Here is a 25,806-nt window from a genome sequence, read left to right on the forward strand (position 1 = left end):
GACACAAATAGTGTAAAACCAGGAAATTGGAGGCATACTTCAGGGGACGTATGTCTCAAACTCCCTCCCTCCACCCTGGGTAATATTAGTACAGGGAGAGGCACATGGGACAAGGATGGGAGGCATTTATGTCCCAAAGGCCAGGGTTGCAAAGATCTTTCATTCTGAGAAGATCTGACTCATTCCGCAGGGGAAGTCTTGTTATGCATTTAAGATTAAGTTAAGGACGAAAGGAAGTACAAAAACAAAACCTTTATGAAGAGGAACCATCATAGTCTCTAGCTGAAGTTGGAGAAGACAACTTATAAGATTTCTTAATCTCTTAGCCTATAGTGATTTACTACATTATATTCTGTGCAACTTATTGCCAGTATAATTCCTTTGACATTTACACAATAAGACATATTGATAGTTATCATGTGTACATACTTCTTTTCCCTCAATTAGATTGAAAGCTCCTTGAGGACAGAAACTATGTCATATGCTTATTTGTGTTCCTAAGAGTGCTTTAAACACAGTAATGAGTTCTCAAAACAATGCTGATTGGTTGGTTGAATATAGATAGTCAAGCTTCAGGCATAGAATTGGGTTACAGAGATATTACCTTTTTTTCATCCATGACAACCATCTGGAGAGAGTCTATGTATAGGAGCAATGGTCATTTCCCATTTGACATGGCTAGACTTGCACAAGCTGTTGACATTGCAGCCTTTTGGCTCTGAAGATTAACTGATAAAGTGCACTTCTTTGGAAGTTTAGGGTGTCATTTTCCTAGGGAATTCTGCTAGGAGAATATAGAGAAGATGCAAGGGCAAATGGATAACTATTTAAATATTTGATAGGTTATCACCTGGAAGAAGAATTACACATTTTGCTTGACATCCTAGGGTAGGACTGCAGGCACTGGGTAGAATTTGTAGAATGACTTTTCAGCTCAACATAAGGAAAAACTTCTTAACAATAAGATGGATCCAAATTATCCACATGGGGAGGTAATGAATGAGTTCTCTACCCTTGTGGTTTAGTTGTTTTCAGTAGTGTCTGACTTTTTGTGACCCCATTTGGGGTTTTCTTGTTAAAGATACTGGAGTGGATTGCCATTTCCTTCTCCAGATCATTTTACACATGGGAAAACTGAGGTAAACAAGGTTAAATGACTTGCCTGGGGTCACACAGCTAGTAAGTGTCTGAGGCTGGATTTGAACTCATGAAGATAAGTCTTACTGACTCCAGGCCCAGCAATCTATCTACTGTGCCACCTAGCTGCCAGAAAGATTCTTTACACTGGAGGTTGTTACATTGAGGTTGAATGACTATTTTTCCTGAAAGTTGTAGAAGGGAATTCCCAGAGGACCTCTACCTAATTTCTAACTCCAAAATTCTGTGGATAAGTGCTGAGATAATTCTTAGCCCTATTATTACCATTGACAAATATTTACAGCAAACATTTATATGTAGGGTGCTTTGTTAGGTTCTGGGTATAAAACACAATCCCATTACTTTGGGGATTTATAAAGCAGGAGTATTTGTGGTTTAGTTGTGTCCAACTCTAAGTGACCCCATTTTGTGTGTGTGTATTTTGGCAGAGATACTTAAGTGGTTTGCCATTTCCTTCTCCAGCTCATTTTACAGATGAGAAAACTGAGGTAAACAGGGTTAAGTGACTTGCCCAGAGTCACATGGCTAGTAATTGTCTGAGGCTGGATTTGAACTCAGGAAGATAAGTCTTCCTGATTCCAAGCCCAGTGCTCTATCCACCTACCCATTACTGCCAATGCCACCCCTGCTGACAGCAGCAATTCTGAGGAAAGCAGCATAGGCCTGGAGCGATAAATGATGATAGGAAGAAGCATATGCTGAGCAAGGAATGATCAGAGAAATCTTAAGTACTGAGTTAGGAGGAGGCACAGAGGAACCACTGAATATTAGGGCAGGTGAGGGAGGTTGCATGAAGAGAAGGAGACTTGAGCTAGATCTCCAAGGAAAGAGGGAGGAGAGCATGGAAGCTCCTGAGTGAAGGTATGGACTACACAAGGCATATTAGCAGGAGAATAAGTATATTAGTTTTCCTGGAGTAAAGGTTTGTGCTGAGGAGGATACTGAGAGAAAAGTTTGGAGAAAGTTATAGAGGGGCCAGTCTCTGCAGATCCTCCATAGCCAACCTAAAGAGTTTGGATTTTTATCTTTTGGAGAATTGAGAATATTTCAGTATGGGGGACAATGCAAATCAGCATTTCTGGAAGATTAACCTGCCAGTTGTGTTTAGGATAGAATGAAATGGAGAGAGGCAAGACTGGAGGGAAGTCAATTAGTAGACAGTCAAGTGGGAAAGCCACTAGAGCCTGACTAGGGTAGTGGCAATGGGAATTCAAAGGGATGGATGCCAGAAACTATTACAAGTGCTCATTTGTGCTATTACAAGCACTTTCTTTGTATTCTCCATGCCCAGTACAGTCAGGTAATTTGTATGTTATTCACTTAAAATAAAAGCACAGAAATGTTTTGATCCTCCACCTTTCTGCCCAGTGCCCCAGGCTGTTCTCCCTCACCCCCTTTAGGTCAGCACTTTATTTATTTTTTCCCAAGAAAGGCAGAGTGGTGTAGTAACAAGATCAGTGCACTAGGAGGTTGGGAAGTAAGATTCTCATTTCCGCCACTTGTCAAATGTAACCTTGGGCAAATTATTTAATATTTCAAAGTATAATAATACCACAACTGGCTGAAGGCAGGGTGCTGGAACAGATGCTCTCATGAGGTCTCCTCCAACTTTAAGATTTTTCCGCTCCCTCCAACATCTGTCTCCCTTCTTTCCATCCCATAGGGAAAACTACTAGTTGGATTTCAGCTAGGAGACCTTGAATGCAAAACTGTGACCAACCTCGCCGCCCCCCAACCCCACCCCCAGCCACAGTGTAAGTCTTCCTTGTGCAGCTCATTGACCCCACAACTTTTCTCTTCCTCCATCATTTTTCCTCCATCCGCGCTCCAACTCTCTGGTCCTTCCATCAGTGGTTGCCAGAGAATGACTGTATTTCTTTCCTCCCTCCGAGAGCAACTTCTCGGGGGCGGAGCCCACCTGTGAACTCGGGCAGAGGCAGGGAGAGGTGCCAATTTGGGGGGGGGGGAAGGGGAGGCGGGCAGAGGGCGGGACAGGTAGGGCGGGAGGTACTAGGGAGAGAGGAAAGGGAAGGAATTGGGGGTGGTGGTTTGGAGAAGAGAGGAGGGTTAGCACCCGGGAAACCCTCTTTCAGGAGCCGTGTATGTTTGTGAGTGGGGAGGGGGGAGGAGAAGACAAGAGGGTGTGTAGAGCGGAGGACAAGCTGAGCTGAGCTTAAGGACAGTCGGGGGAGGAGCCGGCAAACTGCTCCAGGAGAGAGAACTAGCCCAGGCGATCGGCCGTAGCCCAAGCAAGCAGCCCAGCAGAGCGCTGTCCCCCGGCTAACGCCGGGAGCATGAGCTGGCGCTCTGCTGGAGCACTGCCGGGGTAGGCGGCCGTGGCGTCCTGAGAAGCTGGGCTGGGGCTCCGTGCGCCTGGGGCGCTGGGCCGGGCCCGGGGGCTGGGACTGGGTGGGAAGCAGTCCGCGCGGGCGGCAGCGGCGGCTGCTGCTGCGGCGCAGCGCCATGGGGAGCCCCCGGCCCGCGCTGCTCTTGCTCCTGCTGCGCCCAGTCAAGCTTCTGCGAAGGCGCTTCCGGCTGCTGCTGGCTCTTGCCCTGGTGTTCGTGGGACTCTGGACTCTCTATCTGGAGCTGGTGGCATCAGGCGAGGTCAACGGGAACCCCCTGTATCGGAGTAAGTAGCCCCGGGGGCTGGGGCTGTGCGATAAGTGTGGGGAGAATGGGCTGGGAAAGTGTGCGCCTAGGTGGGAAGGACGGAGCGCTGACCCTTCTTCCTCTGGAGGAAGAGAGAAAGAGAGAGCTAACTCCCGCCCAGACCCAGCTTCCAACTCGCTTTCTTCCCTCAGGTATTTAGCCCCACCCCGGCGGTAGCTCAGTCTTTTCTTTCCTCCTTTACTCAAAGAGAATAGTCCGCGGGGGCTCAGGGGGCCAGAACTTCTGGATTCCCTTTCAGGGACTCTGCCACTGACGAGCCAGGTGGTTTTCAGGGTATCTTCAGGTTCCTTGCTGCTTGCTGAATGGGGATGAAGCAACCTCAGCCCCCTCGCAGGGATGCTGGGACAGAGACTTGGTTATAACGTGCACGTTGACAGGCTTTCTTACCAGCTAAATGCTGTATCCACGCGATGGCTTTATAATTGTTGCTGTGATGCCCTCAGCTTGTCTCTACTGGTGCAGTTTGGTTTAGAACTGCTGCTATGCCCAAACTTTCACTGTTCAGACCTCCCCTTCTCTCTTGACATTTTTCAATGTCAAGCCTCAGCCCCAGCTCCCTTCTGTGCTGAGCTTCAATTTGCCTTCCTGTTTTGTTTTATTTATTTTGATTTAGGACTTCGAATTTCCCTTAACAAGATTCACTTTTAAAGATTAGAATTCTAGTTAGAATCTAGGCTTTACTGCTCTCTCTCTCTACCAGTATGACCTTGGGCATTAAATCACTTAACTTCTGTGGATCTCAGTTTCCTCATATATAAAATGAAGACATTGGACTAAATGACCTCTAAAGTCCCTCTTAAATGTATGGTCGTATGACCTTACAAATTCCTTTCCCACCCCAACCTCCTTTTTCTTTTCGTCCAGGTTTCCCATCACTTTACCAGTTTGCTTTCTACCCCCTGGTACTCATCCTTCCTACTGGTATTGTCTCTCTACCTTTAGGCCTCCCCATATGAACTATATAGCTCCTTAGATGCAGCACACCTTCCCCTTGAACTAGTTGTAATTTATACTTCTCCTGACTGACTGGGCAGAATCACTTAATGTTGTTAACAGGATTTTACTGAGCCCCTCTCTAACCCGAGAATGAAGAAATAGCAGGCCAGGGACAAAGTACCAGTAATCAGGTAGCCCTTTAGTTAGTTAGTTTCATTATGAGGAACAGATTTTCTAATTGGGAATTCCCCTGATCAGAATTCCACCTTGCTGAAGTGGAGACTGAGATTATATACATAAATCACAGTGGGAAGGGAAGGGGGAAGGTGGATTACAAATAATTTCTAGGGCCATAGCGGTTTCCCAGGCCCAGCCCACAGATCCCACAGTGCTAAGGTACAGGTGTCCTGAAGTTCTGTGGGAACAGCATTGTTCAAGTTTTCGGGGGTCTTTGGCTACTTGGAGGGTTAAAGGACCAGAGTTGTTTGACAGCAACAGGTTCTACAGTCTTCGATTCACTTCACTGAAGGTACACAGGCAGTGATGGTGAGCATTGTCAAAGTCTGATTGATCATTTCAAGCTTCATTGTAAGCTTCTGACTCACAAGCCAGAAGAGGCAAATGTGAAAAATCTAATTTATTAGTATATCATTACACATATGATGTCAATTAATATGAAAATTATAATTCCCTCCACACTATTATCCTACTGCTTTTCCAGCCCTGTAAAGTGTCTCCTTCCTCTTTTGCGCCATAGGCATATTGTCTGGTATTCTAGCCATTTTGTTGGTGAGATGAACATATTAGAATCTTTAAAAAGGAAGGAAGGAGGGGGCGGCTAGGTGATGCAGTGGACAGAGCATTGGCCCTGGAGTCAGGAGGACTTGAGTTCAACACTTACTAGCTGTGTGACCCTGGGCAAGTCACTTAATCTCCATTGCTTTCCCCCTCCCCCCACCAAAAAAAAGAAGGAAACAAGCACTTAAGTGCCTGCTATGTGCCAGGCACTGTATTAAGCACTTTACAAATAATATCTTCTTTGATCTTCACAACAACCCTGGAAGGTAGGTGCTATTATTATCCCCATTTTACAGTTGAGAAAACTGGAGGCAGACAGAGGTTAAGTGACTTGCCCAGAGCCACAAAGCTTGTAAGTATCTGAGGCCAGATTTGAACTCTGGTCTTTCTGACTTCAGGCACAACACTCTCTCTAAACCATGCCACTTTCCACAATGAGCTAATATCTGCATCAATAAGGCAATAAGCATTAAATGCCTACTGTGTGTCAGGCACTGGGCTAAATCTTTGGGGATACCAAGACAAAAACAAAACAGGCCTTGTGTTCATGGAATTTATATTTTAGTGGGTGAGGTAATATATGCATACACACATCAAATATAAGGTTACCTTGGAGGGGAAGGCACTAGCAGCTGGGGGCACCAAGAAAGGCTACCCATGGTAGCTGACACTTGAACAGAATCTTGGAGGAAACCAGGGATTCCAAGAAGTGTTGGTGTGGAAAGAAAAGATTTCAGGTTTGGGGAACATCCAGTACAAAGGATTGGAGAGAGAGAAGGAGAGTTGTATGAGGAATGGGGAATAGGTCAATATGGTTGAACCATAGAGAATGTGGAGGAAAACAATGGGAATGGGTCCAGGCTCTGAACAGCTTAAAATGCCAGTGGTGTTTATATTTGGTCCTAAAAGAGAATATCTAGAGTTCATTGTGTAGGGACCTTGTCTTACCCAATAAACTTGAGAAAAATATTTTGGTGGCTGTGGGGAGGATGGATTGGAATTGGGAAAGACTTGAGGTAGGGAGACCAAATAAAATAGTATTGCAATCAGTCAGGCAAGAAGGAATGAGAGCCTCAACTGTTGGGTAGAGAGAAAGGGGCTTATCCAAGAGATGTTGTGGAGGAAGAAATGACAAGATTTGGCAACTGACTGGTTATATAGGGTAAGAGTGAGGAGGAGAGTGAGGTTGACCTCAGGGTGAGAAGGATGGTGGTGCCTCTGACAGTAATAAGGGAGTTTGGAAGAAGGGTGAATTTGGAAGGAAGGACAATGAGTTCATTTTTGGAAGTGTTGAATTTGAGACATCTATGATCTTTATAGGATATCAAGTTTGAAATGTTTATTAGGCAGTTCATGATATGGGACTAGAGCTCAGGAGAGAGAGACTAGGATTTAGGAATTATCTGCATAGTGATGGTAATTATATCCATGGTTGCTGATAAAGTCATATGAGAGAATGTTGAGGGAAGAGAAAAAGGACCACGCCCTCCCTTAATGGGCATGGCATAGAAAATGATCTGGCAAAGGAGAATAAGGGATGAAAACCAAAAGACAAGCACTGTGTTCTGTCCCCCAAATACAGAAGACAAGTGATACAAGTGTAAGTGATCTAGTACCTACCTTCAAGGAACTTACATTCTACTGGAGATGTGTAACACAGATAACTAAAGACTGGATATATGCAAAATAAATATGAAATGTTGGGGGAAGGGTGCCAGCAACTGGAAAGCCTGGCTTGAGCACTTTCCTTAGAATTTGAGATAAGCTTTGAAAGAGGCTAAATGATAACAGCATCAAGAAAGCAGAGTCAGAACAATATGAACATAGAACCATGTATTTTATAGATGATAACAGCAACAAAATTTGGAAAAGTATACTTTTTAAAGGGTACTTTGAAGTGTATTTTTGAAGAAATTTCATAGGAGAAAAGGAAACAAACTAGATATTACTAACTTGCCAAAGTTAATATACATGTTAAAAATTAATTGTAAATAACAATTTTGCATTTGACAGTTGTTTTGTTCTTGTCTTCTCTCTTGTTCTCTCTTCTCTTGTTTTCTTTTTTCTGTCTCTTCAAATGATCATTTCCGTAAGTATTCCCCCAGTAGAATATAATCTTCTTTAGGGCAGAGACACTGCCTTATACTGCGTTGTAGATAGTAGGTACCTAACAAGCAAATGTCTATTGGATATGATTGTGTGCCTGAATGTTTTTGTTGATGGTCATGAGGTTTAGCACAACAACAACAATAGAATCTGGACTAGTGCTAAGATGTCTTAACCATATAGTTTGCCCTAAAAATATTTCAATTAGAGTAAAATTAATCTATGACAAAAAAGTGACAAAAAAGGAGAAATTTGACTTGGCTTTTTTTTGGGGGGGCACTACAAAAGGTAGCAACAAGAAGATTGGATGAAGATTTAGAATATTCCAGAATTCTGGCTTTTCTTCTTAATATTTGTATGACCATGGAGCAGTCAAAGTCCCTGAATTTTGGTTTCCTTATCTGTAAAATGAAGGGGTTAGACTAGATGATTTATAAGGTCCCTTCCAGATCTATGAATCTGGGCAAGTCTCATAACCTTTTTGACCTCAGTCTCCACATCTGTAAAATATGAGTAATAATGTAACTGGCTAGTCATGGAAGTCAAATGAGATAAAGCTTTTTTGTAAATCTTTTAAGTCACTGTGTAAATGGATTCAGTTTTTACATATTCCCTCCCTGACCCAAAAAGGGGAAGAAAATCATTCCTCAGTTTCCATAGCGTCAGCCAGGGTCTGCATTTGACTGTGGAAATCTTTGAAAAACAGAAAATTCTGGAGTTGAAAACCAAAATATAGCATCCCCAAGAAGAGTGAGTTTGGATGAGAAATGTTGAGTCAAGAAACCAAAACAAAGAATTCAATTTCACCCCAGTGTAGTAAGGGAGGGAAACTATAGGGGTTAGGGGGAAGTGCTGCTGTTTACAAGTTGAGTGATCCTAGGCACTACCTACTTTACCTCTCGAGGCCTCATTTTCATGAGGCCCACAAAAGAGAAATCCCACTGTAGTAGCAGAACCCAGAGACCAAAGTTGGGCACTGAGATTGAGGTACATTGAGGAGACAGATGGTGTATAGTTTTCAGACTTTTGGTAGATAGCTATGCTTGGGGTGGCTGAGTTTATAGTGGGGTACTAGATCCATTAATGGGGGTGAATGATTGGCTAATGATTTGGAAATCTGAGTACCACTGTATGTGGAAAGTTGTTGTTTGTTCTTTGCTCCCGAAGAGGACCTCATCATGTGACATCATGATGCCTTGACTTTTGAGTGAAGTGGATTTAAGGGACTCAGAGCTTTGCAAAATTGTCAGCCTCACTTTCTCCTCCAGAGTCATCAAAGTCTAGTGGCAAGACAAAAGTCAAGATGATAGAAAGTGGAACCTTACGGAAGATGAAGAGAACTACGTTTGGGGCCATGGGGAAGAGTAGATCTTGGTCACTGAAAGAAGCTCTCAGGACATTATACAAGAATACAGAAGAGAGGTGAAAAAAGTACTCTGTCCTTGTAGGGTTGCACTTGGAGTAATACTCAGTTCAGTTTTGGGCACCACATTTTAGGAAGGGACATACGTCCAGAAGGGATAATATGAGGAGCGAACTAAAGATCATGCTATGTGAGGATTTGTTGGAAAATAAAACAAACAAAACAAAAAAACCTGGGACTTTTTAGTCTAGAAAAGAGAAGACATAGGTTGGGTTTAACAAGGTTCAAGTATTTAAAGAGTCAGGTAGGGAAGGAATTAGACATTAATCAGAGAAATTGGTGCATTCTTTTTGGAAAGTAATATGGCTACAAAATTAGTCATATACTTTAACCTAGAGGTTCTACTTCTAGGATTACCCTAAAGATATCATTGACAAGGGAAAAAAGAAAAGATTTGTCCATACAAAAACATTCATAGCAGTATTGTTTACTTATTTGCTTTTACCACTTTAAATATTTTATTTTTCCAATTAAATGTAAAACTTTTTAACATTTGTTTTTTAAAATTTTGAGTTTCAAATTCTTTCACTCCTTTCTTTCCTTCTCCCCTCATTGAGAAGGTAAGCAATTTGATATAGGTTATGCATGTAGCAGCATTATTTATAATAGCATAGTACAATGGAATATTTTGCTTTATAAGTAATGACAGATCGGAAGAATGCACATGTAGTACCACCGCTGGGATACCTCCCCAACTTATAGGTTAGGTCCTCAGAGGGTAACCCCTACCCTAGTTTTAAGGTACACTGTGGGTCTAAACTCCTAAAACTACAGTTATCTCTTCCACATCACCACTTTTTCCATCTTAGTTTCCATATATCATGGGTTGGTGTAAGAAATTAAATGGGAATTTTTGGGGAATTTTATGGAACCCTTTAGGTTCTCATTCCTCCAAATTCTCTGCTCTTTCTGGCTTTTTATAAGAGAGCCCCTCCTTTGTAACTCTTGCCTGTTCACTTTAGTATTAGCTTTCCAATCATTATTCTTTATTTGGTAAGCATCTACCTGATCATGCCATTCAAGGCCCATCATAATCAGGACCAACCAACTTACATTTTTTTTTCTCTTTGATTATGAACTTAATCATCAACAAACACTTCAGAGGAAAACAAAAGAGGTTTTTTAAATGATACCATGAACTGCACAGATTGCTTTTAAAAAGTGTATATTACAAGGATCTAAGACATCTCCAAAGGCCTTATGATGGAAAATGCTATCCACATCCAAAGAAAGAACTATGGAGTTTGAATGCAGATTGAAACATACTATTTGCTATTTTTTTTCTTCTGTTGTGTTTTGTTTCCTCTTTCTGGTGGTTCCTCCTATTGGCTGTAATTCTTACAACATCACTAATGTGAAAATATGTTTAATAGGAATGTATATGTAGAGCCTATATCAGATTGCACACTGTCTTGGGGAGGGAGGTGGGGAGAAAGGGGGAGAAAAATTTAAAACTCAAAAGCTTATGGAAGTGATTGTTGATAATTCAAAGTAAATTAATTAAAAAAAGAAAGAAAAAGTGTATATTAAATGTTATTAGGTAGTAACAACATTGCCCTATTTGTATTCCTTTCTGAACTTTCTTCTTGTTGTGCATTTTTAATGTTTTATTAATACTTTTTAATTTCACATGTATCCCTATGACTAACCACTAACATCCCATTCCTAATAAATAAAAGCTCTTCCTTGTAGCAAGTAAGTATAGTCAGGCAAAACAAAATCAACATGTTGTTTATGTCTGAAAATATATGTCTCATTCTGTACTTCTAGTCCAATAGTCTCCAAACTTTTTTTTTATCATGTACCACTGTCATTTAAAAAAATTTAAGCATGTACTCCCATATGTGTATTTATATTTATATGTGTATATATTTATAAATTATATATTTATAAATTTTACAAATTTTATAAATTCATATTTATTTATAAATTACATGGATATTTATAAATTATATGGATATACTACTATGTTAATAATTATGTACATTATAAAGCTTACCCCAAAGTAGAAGTTTAAAGAGGATGAGATTAAGATGAAATCATATATAAAAGGCAACAGGGAGCCATAGATGTTTGGTCAGATTTCATCTTTCAAAAAATCACTTTGACAGCTCTGTGTAAGAGGATCAGATTAAAGAGAGCCTTTGGCAGGGAGAGCAATTGGAAGGCTATTGCAGCAGTCCAGGTGAGAAGCGATTAGAGCTTAAACCAGGGTGGTGGCTGTATGGGCAGAAAGAAGGGGAGAGATACCAGAGGTGTGGTGGAGGTAGAAGGGGCAATGTTTGGCAACTGATTGGATATATGGAATATAAGAGGGATTGAAGATGACACTGAGATTGTGAACCTGGGGGACTAGAAGGATGGACAGCAACAGGGAAATTCTGAAAAGCAGTAAGTTTGGGGGTAAAGATAATGTAATGAGATCTGAAATGCAGGCACAACTCAGCTATACCTGTTTATCCTGTTACTCACTCTGTCCCACCCAAAATGAAGAAGTGGAATGAATCATGGGTAGGACTCTCACTCACTGGTCACTGCCTCTGGTTGTAGAGCCTGCCCATCAAGGAGCCCCTGCCATAGTCAGGAGGTGATCTGGGGCCAGGCACGGAGCAGGCATGGGAGGAGGGAATTTCTCCACTGGCACCTGTGGTATCACAAGTAGGTCATAATTGCCCTGAGGTGCCCATAGGAGCTTACTCAGCACAGGGAGGAGGCTCTGTGGGATAGTGTTGGGGAACAAGGGTAGGTCCCCTAAGGACCAAAAGACCACATGACTTGCAGCTGAAACTGCAAGACAACAAATGTAGTATCTGCTCCATTAGAATGCAAGCTCTTTGTAAACAGAGACTGACTGTATTTACTTTCTATTTGTAACCCTAGCATTTAGCACAGTGATTGGCATATAATAAACACTTAATAAATAATTTTTCATTCATTCATTTCATTGATTCCCTTTGTTGACCAGTCTACCTGTTCAGCCTTATCTTATGCTCTTTACTTTCCATTCTCTATGCTTTAGTAAAACAGGACTAGTAAGCTTTTAATAGGGGCAGCTAGGTGGAGGAGTGGATAGAGTGCCAGGCCTGGAGTCAGGAAGACTCATCTTCCTGAGTTCAAATCTGGCCTTAGACACTTACTAGCTATGTGACCCTGGGTGTTTGCCTTAATTCCTCATCTGTAAAGTCAACTGGCAAAGGAAAATGGCATGCCACTCTAATATCTTTGCCAAGAAGACCCCAAGGGGTGTGAAACAACTGAACAACAACAACGAGCTTTTAATAAACAACTGTTGAGTGATTGTTTAATTTCCCTCTTTCTCATTCTGCCTTCTCCTGTTTTTGTACCTTTGATCATGCTATTCCCCATATCTGTGATGGATTCCTTTTTCTCATCTCCATTTGCTGAAATGACTCCTTTCATTCAAGGTCCAACTCAATTACTACCTCTTCCATGAAATCTTCTTTGAACTCTCTTGTAGTTGAAACACTTTCTCTTTAAAAGCCTGGTAGCCACCCATTCCTATTAAAAACACTAGAGAGCATAGGTATAAATGGAGTCTTCCTTAAAATAATAAATAACATCTATCTAAAACCTTCAGCAAGCATAATATGTAATGGGGACAAGCTAGAAGCATTTCCAATAAGATCGGGGGTGAAACGAGGACGTCCATTATCACCACTGTTATTCAACATCATACTGGAAACGTTAGCTTTAGCAATAAGAGAAGAAAAAGACATTGAAGGCATTAGAATAGGCAAAGATGAAACAAAGCTATCACTCTTTGCAGATGACATGATGTTATACTTAGAGAATCCCAGAGAATCAAGTAAAAAACTACTTGAAATAATAAACAACTTCAGCAAAGTTGCGGGCTATAAAATAAACCCACATAAATCGTTGGCATTTCTATATATTACCAACAAAGCCCAACAGGAAGAGATAGAAAGAGAAATTCCATTTAAACTTACCGTAGACATTATAAAATATTTGGGAGTCTACCTCCCCAAACTCCCAGGAACTCTATGAACACAATTACAAAACACTTTTCACACAAATAAAATCAGATCTAAATAATTGGAAAAACATCGGTTGCTCATGAGTAGGCCGAGCTAATATCATAAAAATGACAATTCTACCTAAGCTAATTTACTTATTCAGTGCCATACCAAACTACCAAAAAATTATTTTATAGAGTTAGAAAAAATAATAACAAGATTCATTTGGAAGAACAAAAGGTCCAGAATATCAAGAGAACTAATGAAAAGAAATGCAGGGGAAGGTGGCCTAGCCATTCCAGATCTTAAATTGTATTATAAAGCAGCAATCATCAAAACTGCTTGGTACTGGCTAAGAAATAGAGTGGTGGATCAATGGAATAGGTTAAGTATGCAAGACACAGTAGTCAATGACTCTAGTAATCCATTATTTGATAAACCCAAAGACCCCAGCTTCTGGGATAAGAGCCCACTCTTTGAAAAAAGCTGCTGGGAAAACTGGATAAGAGTATGGCAGAAACTAGGCATACACCAAAATCTCACACCATATACCAAAATAAAGTCAAAATGGGCACATGATTTAGATATAAAGGCTGATACTATAAGCAAACTGAGAGAGCAAAGAATAGTTTACCTGTCAGATCTATGGAGAAAAGAAGAATTCATGACCAAACAGGAGATAGAGAACATTACAAAAAGCAAAATAGATAATTTTGATTACATTAAATTGAAAAGTTTTTGCACAAACAAAGCCAATGCAACTAAGATTAGAAGGAAGGTAGAAAATTGGGAAAGAATTTTTACAACCAGTCTCTCTGATAAGGGCCTCATTTCTAAAATATATAGAGAATTAAGTCAAATTTATAAGAATACAAGCCATTCCCCAGTTGATGAGTAGTCAAAGGATATGAACAGACAGTTCTCAGATGAAGAAATTAAAGCCATTTATAGTCATATGAAAAAATGCTCTAAATCACTATTGATTAGAGAAATGCAAATCAAAACAACTCTGAGGTACCACATCACACCTATCAGAATGGCCAACATGACAAAACAGGAAAATGATAAATGTTGGAGAAGATGTGGGAAAATTGGAACACTAATGCATTGTTAGTGGAGTTGTGAAATGATCCAACTATTTTGGAGAGCAATTTGGAAGTATGCCCAAAGGGCTATAAAAATGTACATACCCTTTGACCCAGCAATAGCACTTCCAGGGCTATATCCCAAAGAGATCACACAAATGGGAAAAGGACCTACATGTACAAAAATATTCACAGCAGCTCTTTTTGTGGTGGCAAAGAATTGGAAATTGAGAGGATGCCCATCAACTGGGGAATGGCTGAGCAAGTTGTGGTCTATGAATGTGATGGAATACTATTGTGCTATAAGAAATGATGAACAGGCTGACTTCAGAAAAACCTGGAAAGACTTGTATGGTCTGATGCTGAGTGAAGTGAGCAGAACCAAGAAAACGTTGTACACAATAACAGTCATGTTGTGTGATGACTAATATTGATAAACTTAACCTTTCCTGGCAATAAGACATCTCCAGAGGCCTTGTGATGGAAAATGCTATCCACACCCAAAGAAAGAACTATGGAAGCCGAATTGTTATTTTTTTTCTCTTCTGTTGAGTTTTGTTTCCTCTTTCTGATGGTTCCTCCTATTGATTTTAATTTCTACTTACAACATTACTAATGTGAAAATATGTTTAATATGAATGTAAATGTAAAGCCTGTATCAGATTGTGCGCCATCTTGGGAAGGGTGGTGGGGAGGAAGGGGGAGAAAAATTTTAAACTCAAAAGCATATGGAAGTGATTATTGATAAATAAAAAAAATTAATAAAAAAATTTAAAAAAATTTTAAAGCACACACACACACACACACACACAAAAGCCTGGTAGCACTTTGCTACCTTTACATTTATCATATTTTGTGAAAAGGGTCTCTGACAGATCTCTTTATCACCAATACCTAGTGCGGTGTCCTGCACATAATAGACCCTTAATAAATGTTTATTGAATAGAACCTGCTTTTCTCTTTTTCAAAAGATTTTCTTCTTTCTTTTTTTTTGATATGATTCTTTTTTTTCTTTAGTTTTCAATATTCATTTTTATAAGCTTTTGAGTTCCAAATTTTTTCTCCCTTCCTGCTATCCTCCCTCCCCAAGATGGCAAGCAATCTCATATAAGTTATACACATGCAGACATCATTCTTTTCCAAGAATCTTATAGTGACCTGTCCTTTTGTGGTTTTTAATCTTATCTGGTCCCATAGTAAAACTAGAGCATGAGTTCTTAACCTGAGGTTCATAAACTTGTTTTTTAAAAAAATTTTTAAGTGCATTTTAACATAATTGTTCCCCTTTGTGAGCCTATGCATTTTATTTTAAGCATTTAAAAACATTATTCAGAAAGGAGTTCCATAAATTTCACCAGATTGTCAAAGGAGTTTATGGTATTAAAAAGGTTGTGTGCGGGGCAGGTAGGTGGCGCAGTGGGTAGATCTCCAGCCATGGAATCAAGAGGACCTGAGTTCACATCTGACCTCAGACACTTGACACTTACTAGCTGTGTGACCTTGGGCAAGTCACTTAACTCCATTGCCTAGCCAAAACAAAACAAAACAAAAAAAACCTATGGAATTTGAATGTAGATCAAAGCATACTATTTGGGGGTAGCTAGGTGGCGCAGTAGATAGAGCACTGGCCCTGGAGTCATGAGGACCTGAGTTCAAATGCGGCCTCAGACACATAACACTTACTAGCTGTGTGACCCTGGGCAAGTCACTTAACCCCAATGCCTAGCCAAAAAAAAAAAAAAAGGTTGTGAGCCCCTTGTCTAGAAAGATGACCTATTGAAATGCCAATGTTATAAACTTAGGGTAGATAGACATGTGCCCTGCTATATTTCATGGACTAATCTAGTGGTTTCATTCTTGGCTTGAATATCAGTGGTGATATACAATTTTGGGCTTCAGATTTTCAGAGATGTGAGATATAATGAGAATAGTTTTATATATACATATAGATACACACACATATATATTATAATAGTATATGTATGTGTGTGTATATTTATATATGAATAATAATTCCCTCAAGAATTTCCATATGATCAAAGGATTCTCCAGCTATTCCTGACTTCTGAAATTTAAAAGAGACATATGGAAATCACATGGTCACATAATTTGGAGGCAAACCTTGGAGGTCATCTATTTCAACTCTTATCAGTTTTAAGATTAGAAAACAGACACCAAAAGAGTTTAAGTGATTTGCCCAAGGTTGAACAGATAATATAATCTTTTCCTACTCTTGCTTAGATCTAATCAGGTAAGCCAAATAACTTATAAAGCAAAGAATCCTAGTCATATAATTAGCTAATATACACGAACTAGAAAGTCAGTAATGACTAACTGTCTGGTTACCATCAGATATCACACTAATAGGCCTAGATTAATTAATTAATAATTATAACTGAAGCTGGACATAAATAATCATATTATTAAATTCATGTGGCCTGCCCATATTTGGATTGCAGATCATTCCTTCCCCCAGAACTTTTGAAAGATTGGTCTAGCCTCGAACCCTTATTTTATAAATAAAGAAACTGAAGTTGAGAAAGGGTAATGTAACTTATCCAAGGTCACATAGAAGGTTAGTGGTAACAAAGAAGTTTTGCCAAATCTAGATGTCGTTCCTTTTTCTGAACACCCCCACCTTAATTTTTTAGTTTCAATTCTAATTTGTTCTAAAAGTTTCAATCATGCCTTGCCTATTCTGATTGCCGCTTTTTTCCCTGTCACTATAGTGGCTGACCATCTCTAGGCAAAGGATTCAAATCCACTGTTCCAACTTGGCATATGGGAAAGAGTTCTGGTCTTAGAGTAAATAAGGCCTGGGTTTAAATGCTACCTTTCATACTTAATAACTGTGGGGCCACCTGCAGATCACTTAGACTCTCAGGTTGATTTTTCTCATCTGTAAAATGCGGATAACTATAGTACCTACCTTACAGGATTGCTGTGAAGTTCAAATGAGATAATGTATGTAAAATGCTTTGTACATCTTAAAATGTGATATAAATATCATATTATCATGTTTATGATTACCCTAAATGTCTTTCAAATATGCTTTGAACTTGTGGCCTGATTTATAAATCCTTTGGTGTTGAATGGGTTTGGGCTAGGATGCTATCCTCTAGAGAGGAGATCCTATTTCTAAGAGACTAATGACAGCTTTTGGTCGTTGACTCTTCTGATGCAACACTCCCTGTGTCTAAAGAGAGACCCTTAGGGTAGCTATGTTGCAATTTTTCCAAGCTTAAGACCCTGAAGGAAACAGACTCTGGACTTGCTCTCCAGTGCTAAATTTTCCAGAGCAGAATGAGAGTTTGATCTGGAAAAAAGCCCTAAAGATTTTCTTAGAAACTGTTCCTCATTGTCAATTACCCCAACTAGCACAATAAGCTTCAAGTGTCACCTCAGATTCCTTCCACAAGCCTCCTCTCTCTGCCCCTGGAGATGATGAAATCTGCATTAGGACAGTCATTCACTTGGGGTTCCCTCCTTTGACATACACAGTCATTAGCAAATATGAAAAACCTAGATTGGAAACAGGTGAAAACAATTCAAATGTAATGGGAAATTTTTTTCAGGTTTAAATGAACGATTTATTGATACGCTTTACTAAGAGTAATTAATACTATATGGCAATGTAGAAAGCATAATAATGCCTTTGTAATTTTGTCTCTTCCTGACAACTTGAGTCATAAAATCTTATAATATCCAAGTTGCAAGAGACCTTTGAGATCATTTAGTCCAACTGCCTCTTTTTTATAGATAAAGAAACTGAAACCCATTGACATGAAGTGATTCCTGTAGGAATCCACAGCCTGGTTCTGGGCTTTGTTGGAAGCACCACAACGTTCAGAGGAATATTTGCTCCACACATAGGATAAAATAGTGCTTTGAGAGAACATCGATATCTGGAAGGGGGAATTCTGGGAATGGCATTTAGGGAAAGAAAGGGATGGAGGGAAAAAGGAAGGGGAAAAAATAAGAAATGATAATATCCCACATTTATGAAGTACTTTAAGGAAAAGTACTTCCCTTATAACAACCCTTCTAGGTAGGTAGCCCAAATAGTTATATGCCCATTTTAAAGGGGAAAAAACCAAGTTTCAAAGAGGTGAAGTGGCTTGGCCATGAACGTAGAGGTTATAAGTGCGCGTGCTGGGGTTTGAACCCACCTTCCAATCTTCATTTTTCAAAAGGGGCAAGTGACCGCTTCATCTTCCATAATACAGGAGGAAAGAAAAGCAGATCATGGTCTGAATCATACCTTAGATTTTGGAAGAAACTATTTTAAGAACAACTCCTGGGATCCTTGGATCCTGGGACCTAATTTTTTTAAAAAAAAGTTTTTAATCATCTTTATTAAATATTTAAGGATTAAGACGAATTTAGTGGCTGACCTAAAGAAATCAGCAGAACTTCTGTGTTAGGTTCTCTCCTCAAAGGACTTAGAACTGGAAGGTGTTTGAGTTGCCCTCATTTTATTTTTTTGAAATGATTTATTGGTTGCTCATTTTAAAGCATCATTGTCACTCCCTGGTGATTTTTGTTTGTTGTTCAGTCATTTTCAATCGTGTCTGACTCTTCATGATCCCATTTGGGGTTTTGTTAGCAAAGAGGCTGGAGTGGTTTGCCATTTCCTTCTCCAGATGAGAAATGAGATGAGAAAACTGAAGCAAACAGGGTTAAGTGACTTGCCCAGGGTCACACAGCTAGTAAATGTCTGGGGCTGGATTTGAACTCAGACAATGAGTCTGCCTGATTCCAGTCCCAGCACTCTATCCACTTCACCACCTAGCTGCACTGTCCTCACCGCTAATAGAATACAGAAATACAGGTAAGTAAAAGAAATCAATACATTGGCCTGTGGCATAAAATTCAACAGGCAAGACAGCTGTGGGATGAGAAGCTCCTGAGAATAATATTCTGATGAAACAATCTAGAAAAAAAATTATAATTAAACAAAAAGAGAGAAGCAATCTGAAAAGACCCATGTGGATATATCAAGCAATACAGATCTGAGGGTAGATGTAAGGTCAGGGAATGGGGGATGAGTTCAAAGAGTGGCATTCAATTCAACATTTATCATGTACCTACTATGTGCTAGGCACTATTCTAGGGCCAAGAGATACAAAAAAATGAAACAGTCCCTGTCTTCAAAGAGCTTACATTCTACTAGGGGAATTTTTTTTTTAACTAGGGGAATTTACATTGACATAGACAAGTAAATGCAAAATAATTTTAGGAGAGAGAGAACACTAATAATTGGTGGGGGTAGGGGGGAGGGAGGGCAAGAAAAGATTTGAGTAGGAGGTGGTGCCGAGCCGTGCTTCTTCTAAGAGGCAGAGGCCTTTTGGAGCCCATTGGACATGGGGAACCATCTGTGCAAGGGAAAGAGATTGAGGATAGAATGTCGTGTGTGAGGACTTGCTAACAAGCTAATTTACCTGAACTGGAGAATGCATGAAAGGATGCTAATATAAAATAAAAATAGAAAGGTGGATGAGGGCCAGAGTGGAGGGCTTAAGATGTCAGGCTGAGGATTTTAAAACTTTATGTTAGATGTCATAAAATGCTGCTGAAGATTATTGAGGCTGGGAGTGATGTGGCCAGATCTGTGTTTTAGGATTACCAGTTTGTCGGCTTTATGGAGAACAGATAGGAGTGGGGAGGGATTAAAGCAGGGCCATCCAGTTAGGAGGCTGTTGTAATAGTCTAGGTGATGTGGGGCTGGACTGGGGTGTGCCCTGTAGGAGTGGAGGGAGGGGTCAGATACCAGGGAGATTATGGAAGGAGAGGTAAGACTTGACAGCTCTCTAGATATGGAGGGTCAGGGAGAGGGAAGAATCAAAGGTAATTCCAAAGCTGTGAATCCAGTTAAATGGAAGAATGGTGGTGCCTTTAGCAGAAATAGGGGTGTTTGGTGGAGGGATGCATGTTTGGAGAAATAGAATGAGTTTTGGACATGTTGAGTCTGAGATGCCTATGAGACATCCAGGTGGAAATGTGATGTAAACAGTTGATAATGTGGCCTGGTGTTCAGGATAGAGATTAGGGCTGAATATAAAGAGTTGGGAATCAGCTGCACAGAGGTGATAATTGAACGCATGATGATAAACAGATGGTGGAGAAAATTCAGAACTGCTCAACTCTCATTTTGTTTCTTTTTTTCTTTGTCAAGAAGAATGCTATTCAGATTTTGTCTGCATCTTTAAAATGGGGATAATAATAGCATCTACGTCCCAGGGTTGTCATCAGGTTAAAATGAGATATTTGTGAAGCGTTTTGCAAACCTTGAATCACTACATAATTGCCAGTTTACCATATCTGAAGAATCATCTTTGACTCATCCCTCTCCCTTGCCCCTAATGTTCGAATCCATTACCAGATGGTATTGACTCTGCTTTCTCCGTGTCACTTATATTTGTCTCCTTCCCGCCACTCAAGAAGGTACCGCTTTGGTTCAGGACCTTATTAACTCTCACTTAGACTTGTTTTGGTAAGTTTTCCTGCCTCCACTTACTCCTTTCTGCAATCCATTCCTTACGAAGCTGCCAAAATAATTTTCCTAAGGTACAGGTCTGACCATGTCCCTCCCCTGTACAAAACCCCTATTCAGGGTCCTACAGAATGACTCCAATCTACCTTTCCAGCCTTGTTTTACACCCCTTCTCATGCAGGGAGTCTCCCACCTGCTTGCAGGCACACGTGCCAATCCCCATGCCTTTAATGTACCTCTTACCACCCCACCCCCACACATCTTGGCCTTTCAGAATCCTTATCTTCCTGGAAGGATCAGCTCAGGTACAACCGTCACTAATCCTCTCAGCTTTCAGCACTCTGTCCCTGTTTAAATTTTCCTAGAGCACTTAAAAATCTCCTTCCTTCCTCCCTCCCTTCCTTCCTTTCTTTTTTCCTTCTTTCTTTCCTCCCTCCCTCCCAATTTTACTTACCTATACATGTTATGTCTCCTCAGTAGAATATATACTTTTTATCCCCAGTGCCTTGATAGATGCTTATTAATGTCTGTTGAACTGAATTTGAGATTACATAGTACAATCTCTGTATAGCTAAGGAAACTGAGGCAGCATAAAATTGAAGTGGCTTATTCAAGGCCACACAGTAAGTGGTAGATTCTGAATTCAGGATCCTGAATTCAAATTCAGAATACTCTTTCTGGTATACCATAATTCCTTTCTTACTTCCCTCACGTGCCTCAGTTCCACCATTTCTATAATGGAGCAAATACTCCTTTAAGACATGGGTCCAGTTAGCGCGTTTACTGGGGCTAATGGCTTTGATCTCTACTGAGAGGAATCCTACTGTCAATGTCAGTCTTCCCAGTATTTTAGATAGGATTTTTCAGAGTTTAGTTCTCTGTGAAAATTAGGAGGTTGGGCTAGGTGATCCCTAAGCCTTCTAAGGTCACTTTCAGCTCAAATATTCTAAGATTCTGAAGTTTATGCCAGCTTGCCCTAGCAGCTCCTGACCTCCTGGTGTCCAAGGTCACCAGAAACCTGGGTTCCATTCAAATGCATGCCTTAGGTACTCATGAGCTCTTGTGTAGATCCCCTTACTAATCCTCTGATCTACCCCGCCTTGGAAGCCAAACCACAGTTCAAATGAGTGCACTCATTCACACACATTCAGCTAGTGTGTGTGTACATGCAAACATCTTCTCAATTTCTGGCTTCTCTCTCAGCTGAGTGAAAGAAGGCCTAATAGGGGAGGGGAGTTGGAGTAGAAAGTTCATACATAGTTTTGTCTTTTAAAGTGGTGGCAAAGAGACACGAAACCAGGCTAAGAGGTAATGAGGTTACCAAGAGGGAGAAACTAGGGCACCTATTCACTGAGAGGTATGCTGGTTTGACTCCTTTTCTGAAGTAGTGCCCAGAATATCTGGGCCTGCAGGAGGGCATAGTGATCATTGTGCTTGCACTGGATAAGGGTGGTGGCAGAGACTTTGGGGAAGATTTTGTTGAGAAGAGAGACCAGTAGTGATTAATCCACAGCTGAGATTAGAAAGTAATTGTCCTAAAACTTCATGGCTCTAGGAAACTGAATTTGCTGTTTTATTCTTTGGTGAGGCATAGTGGTTTTTATTTTCAGTAAACTGAGGCTGTCTATGTAGAGTGTGGCCTAGGCACACCCACCCTAGCTCTGTGCACACTCATGACTAAACATCAGTAATGGAAGAAACAGACTGGTTTTAGTTTAGGGCAATAGCAGTAGAAAGCCTTAAGCTGTCATATGTATATATTTGAAGGATAAGATGAGGAAACCAGGTGGCACAATGGATGCAGCCCTAGGCCTGGAGTCAGGAAGACCTGAGTTCTAATTCAGCCTCAATTACTGGCTTTGTGACCCTGGACAAGTTACTTAACCTCTGTTTGCCTCAGTTTCACCATTTGTTAAATGGGGATAATGATAGCACCTACCTTGCAGGGTTGTTGTGAGGATCAAATGAGATAATAATTGTAGAGTGCTTAGCACAGTGCCTAGAACATAGTAAGAGCTATATAAGTGTTAATTATTATTATACTTGTACGCAACATGCAATGCATATGTATGTGTATTTATTCTTCCCAAATCCACTTCTCAACCTACTTCGCTGTTTGTATAGTATACCAGGTGTTCAGGGAGGACTAGCACCGCTGGTGTGACGGCTTGCTGAGCCCTTTTCAGGGCTGCTCACCTACCTTCGGTGTCTGACAGGTCACCCAATTCTCACCTGTGGCTCCAAGAAGCTGTAGCAGGTGCAGTGATCATAAGACAACAAAACCGTCTTGGCAGATGGGCTAAACTGGGTTGAGGGTAACTGACAGGCCTCAAACCTCTCAGTGAGTTAGTGGGATGGCTCCCGCAAGTATGTGAAGACCCTCCCTGGCAGAATGGGCAGATGAGAATACTTTGTCCAATGGCCATGAAGGTGGCTGAAGTGGGCACTGTGGAGTGCTTAGAGGGCTTTGGGCAGACATCGAAGATGCCAAGGTCATCTACTGCATTCCAGGCCATAGTCCATCATCCTGACTTTTGTCTTGCCACTGGACTTCGATGACTCTGGAAGAGAGTGAGGCTGACAACTTTGTGCAACTCTGCCTCACTTAAATCCAATTTATATGGAAGTCAAGACATTACTCTGTGATGTCATTGGTCCTCTTCAATATGAAGGATGAACAATACTTATCTGTGTCTAAAACTTTGATGTTCTCTTGGATCTTTCTTCTCCTTCCCTTCTCTAATGAGATGCAGAATCCTGTTGAATCTAATGTTCTAATTCTTTCTCATGTCTGTTCCAGCTCACCTGGACAGGTCAGTCTATCTGCACTCAGTCCCACTTCCAATCATCTTTCATAATATTCGCTGCCAGATTCATCTTCCTTATAGATCTTGATATGTCATCTCTCTGCTTAATTCATTCTTGGACCTCACTGTGTGACTGTAAGCAGCCCTCTGTAGCTGAGTTTCATTTTCCCTAACCTGGGTTTGGTAATGTCAGCCTCCCATGATTGAGTTGTGAAGATAAAATTCCATCATTTGGGGGAAAACACTTTGAAAAGTAGGAAACATTCTATGAGTTGTTGTTGAAGTGTTTCAGTTGTGTCGGACTCTCTGTGACCCCATCTGGGGTTTTCTTGGCAAAGATACTAGAGTGGTTTGCCGTTTCCTTCTCCAGCTCATTTTTCAGATGAGGAAAGTGAGGCAAACTGGATCGTGACTTGCCCGGGGTCACACAGCTAGTAAGTCTGAGACCAGATTTGAACTCATGGAGATGAGTCTTCCTGACTCTCTGCCTAGCTCTTTATCCACTGCACCACCTAGCTGCCTCTATTCTATGGATACACAAAGTTGTTCATACCCTGGATGCTTAGATTCATTATTGAAAGGATGCTATCTAAGGGTACTGGTTTTATGGGAAAAACCCTTGACATTCAAGTAAATTACAGTTACTGGAAGGAATTTTCAACTTCTTTAGCTGAGGTGGTGGAGGAGTTACTGATGCTTTCTCCCTTCAGTAAGTATAGTATTTAGTTAGTACTTGTTAGGGGCAGCTAGGTGGCGCAGTGGATAGAGCACGGGCCCTGAAGTCAGGAGGACCTGAGTTCAAATCCAGCCTCAGACCAAAACACTTGACACTTACTAGCTGTGTGACCCTGGGCAAGTCACTTAACCGCAATTGCCTTAACAAAAAAAAAAAAAAAAGAATGTTATAGTTAGCACTTGTTATATGTGAGGCCATGAGGGAGATATGGAAGTAGTACAAGGCATGTTCCTTATCTGTCTACAGGAAGGCAAGATATGTGAGGTACAGTATCTTTTTGATCTTTTTCTATCTCCTCCAGAACTTAAAGGGGCCCTGCAGATAAATAGGAACCTAATTCAATTATTTATTAAGGGCCTACTCTCTGTGAGGCACTGAATTAGGCACCAGGAAGACAGAAGTTGCACCCTCACTCCATACTCCCTAGGTTCAGCAATCACATAAATGGATAGATTCCCCAGCACCTCCAAGTGCATTTTAATCTGGCTCCCCTTTCTGACCACAGCTACACTGCTTGCCTCTCTCATGTTCGCTTGTACCTCTCCTACAGCTCTGGCAGCCTCACTGTTGAAACCTCTCATCTTTTAGATCATTATCCACCAATCATAATTCTCACTTGGTGATGCCACCCTCTGCACCCAAATTTGAAAAGAGAAAGATCATTTTCAGTTCAGGTAAAGAGAGAAATCAGGAAACACTTCGTGGCATCTGAGCCATGAAGGAAAATGAGCCTTTCAGGGAAATGAAAGGTCTCAGCTGGTGAAGATGAGGAGGAGGTGTTTTCCTGGCCCAGGGACAGATTATAGGAATGCATAGAGGCATTAAGAGGGCAAATTAGGAAACTTCTCAGGTTTGACTGGTAGGGCCACCGAATTTTAGAGCTAGAAGGGAATTTCAAACTTTTCATTTCTTCAAAAGAAAAAGGCCTAGAGAGACGTGACTAGCCCAACATCATGCAGGTCCTAAGTTTCAGAGCCAGGATTTGAGCCTGTCTTCTAGTATAAAATCTAGTATTCTTCCCATTGTACCATCCTTCCCCCGGGAGTTCAAGTATTGAATTCTGAATGGTTAAATTAATGTAATACAGTTGAATAACTATCGCAAGTAGAACGACATAGAGGACTGAGTGCCAGACTCAGAGTTAGGAAGACCTGGGCTTGTGAGCTTTCCCTCTGACACTAATTGGAAGTAGGACTGTAGGAAGTCTGAACCTCACTTTCTTCATCTGTAAAATGGAGATAATAATTACTATAGTGAACTTCGTAGGGTTCTTTGAGGCTCCAGTAAATGCTTTGTAACTTAAAAGTGCTATATCTGTGTCAGATATTATTGCTAGGCAGAATTATTGGAAGTTGGAAGTAAGGTCCCATACAAGTGGTACAGAAATAGTGAGAGCTGTAGGAATTCCAGGAAGAGAGGCATTTAAAAAATGTAGAACACAGTTCATTGCTTTATTCCCAGGACTAGCATGCCTACTGACTGCCTCTTTCTTATCTTCATTTATTTGATCTACTTCCCTGAAGCAGAAGGAGCCACAGACTTTGAATTTTCCATTTACCTGGTGGGAGAGATGTACTTGCATCTCTGCCCTTTCCA

The 25,806-nt window shown here is 40.8% G+C and overlaps 1 protein-coding gene across 1 annotated transcript in view; it reads left to right on the forward strand.

Annotated features, from left to right (window-relative positions):
* Nucleotides 1-3,621: 3,621 nt before the first annotated feature.
* The window catches only part of B4GALNT3 (beta-1,4-N-acetyl-galactosaminyltransferase 3), a 148,567-nt gene continuing 126,382 nt past the window's right edge, over nucleotides 3,622-25,806 (forward strand). Inside the window, exon 1 of the mRNA XM_027857354.1 lies at nucleotides 3,622-3,790. Within this exon, the coding sequence (XP_027713155.1) occupies nucleotides 3,622-3,790 (169 nt within the window). The remainder of the gene's footprint in view (nucleotides 3,791-25,806) is intronic.

This window comes from Vombatus ursinus, unplaced genomic scaffold (genome assembly GCF_900497805.2).
Source record: "Vombatus ursinus unplaced genomic scaffold, bare-nosed wombat genome assembly UNPS02012082.1, whole genome shotgun sequence".
NCBI lineage: Eukaryota > Metazoa > Chordata > Mammalia > Diprotodontia > Vombatidae > Vombatus > Vombatus ursinus.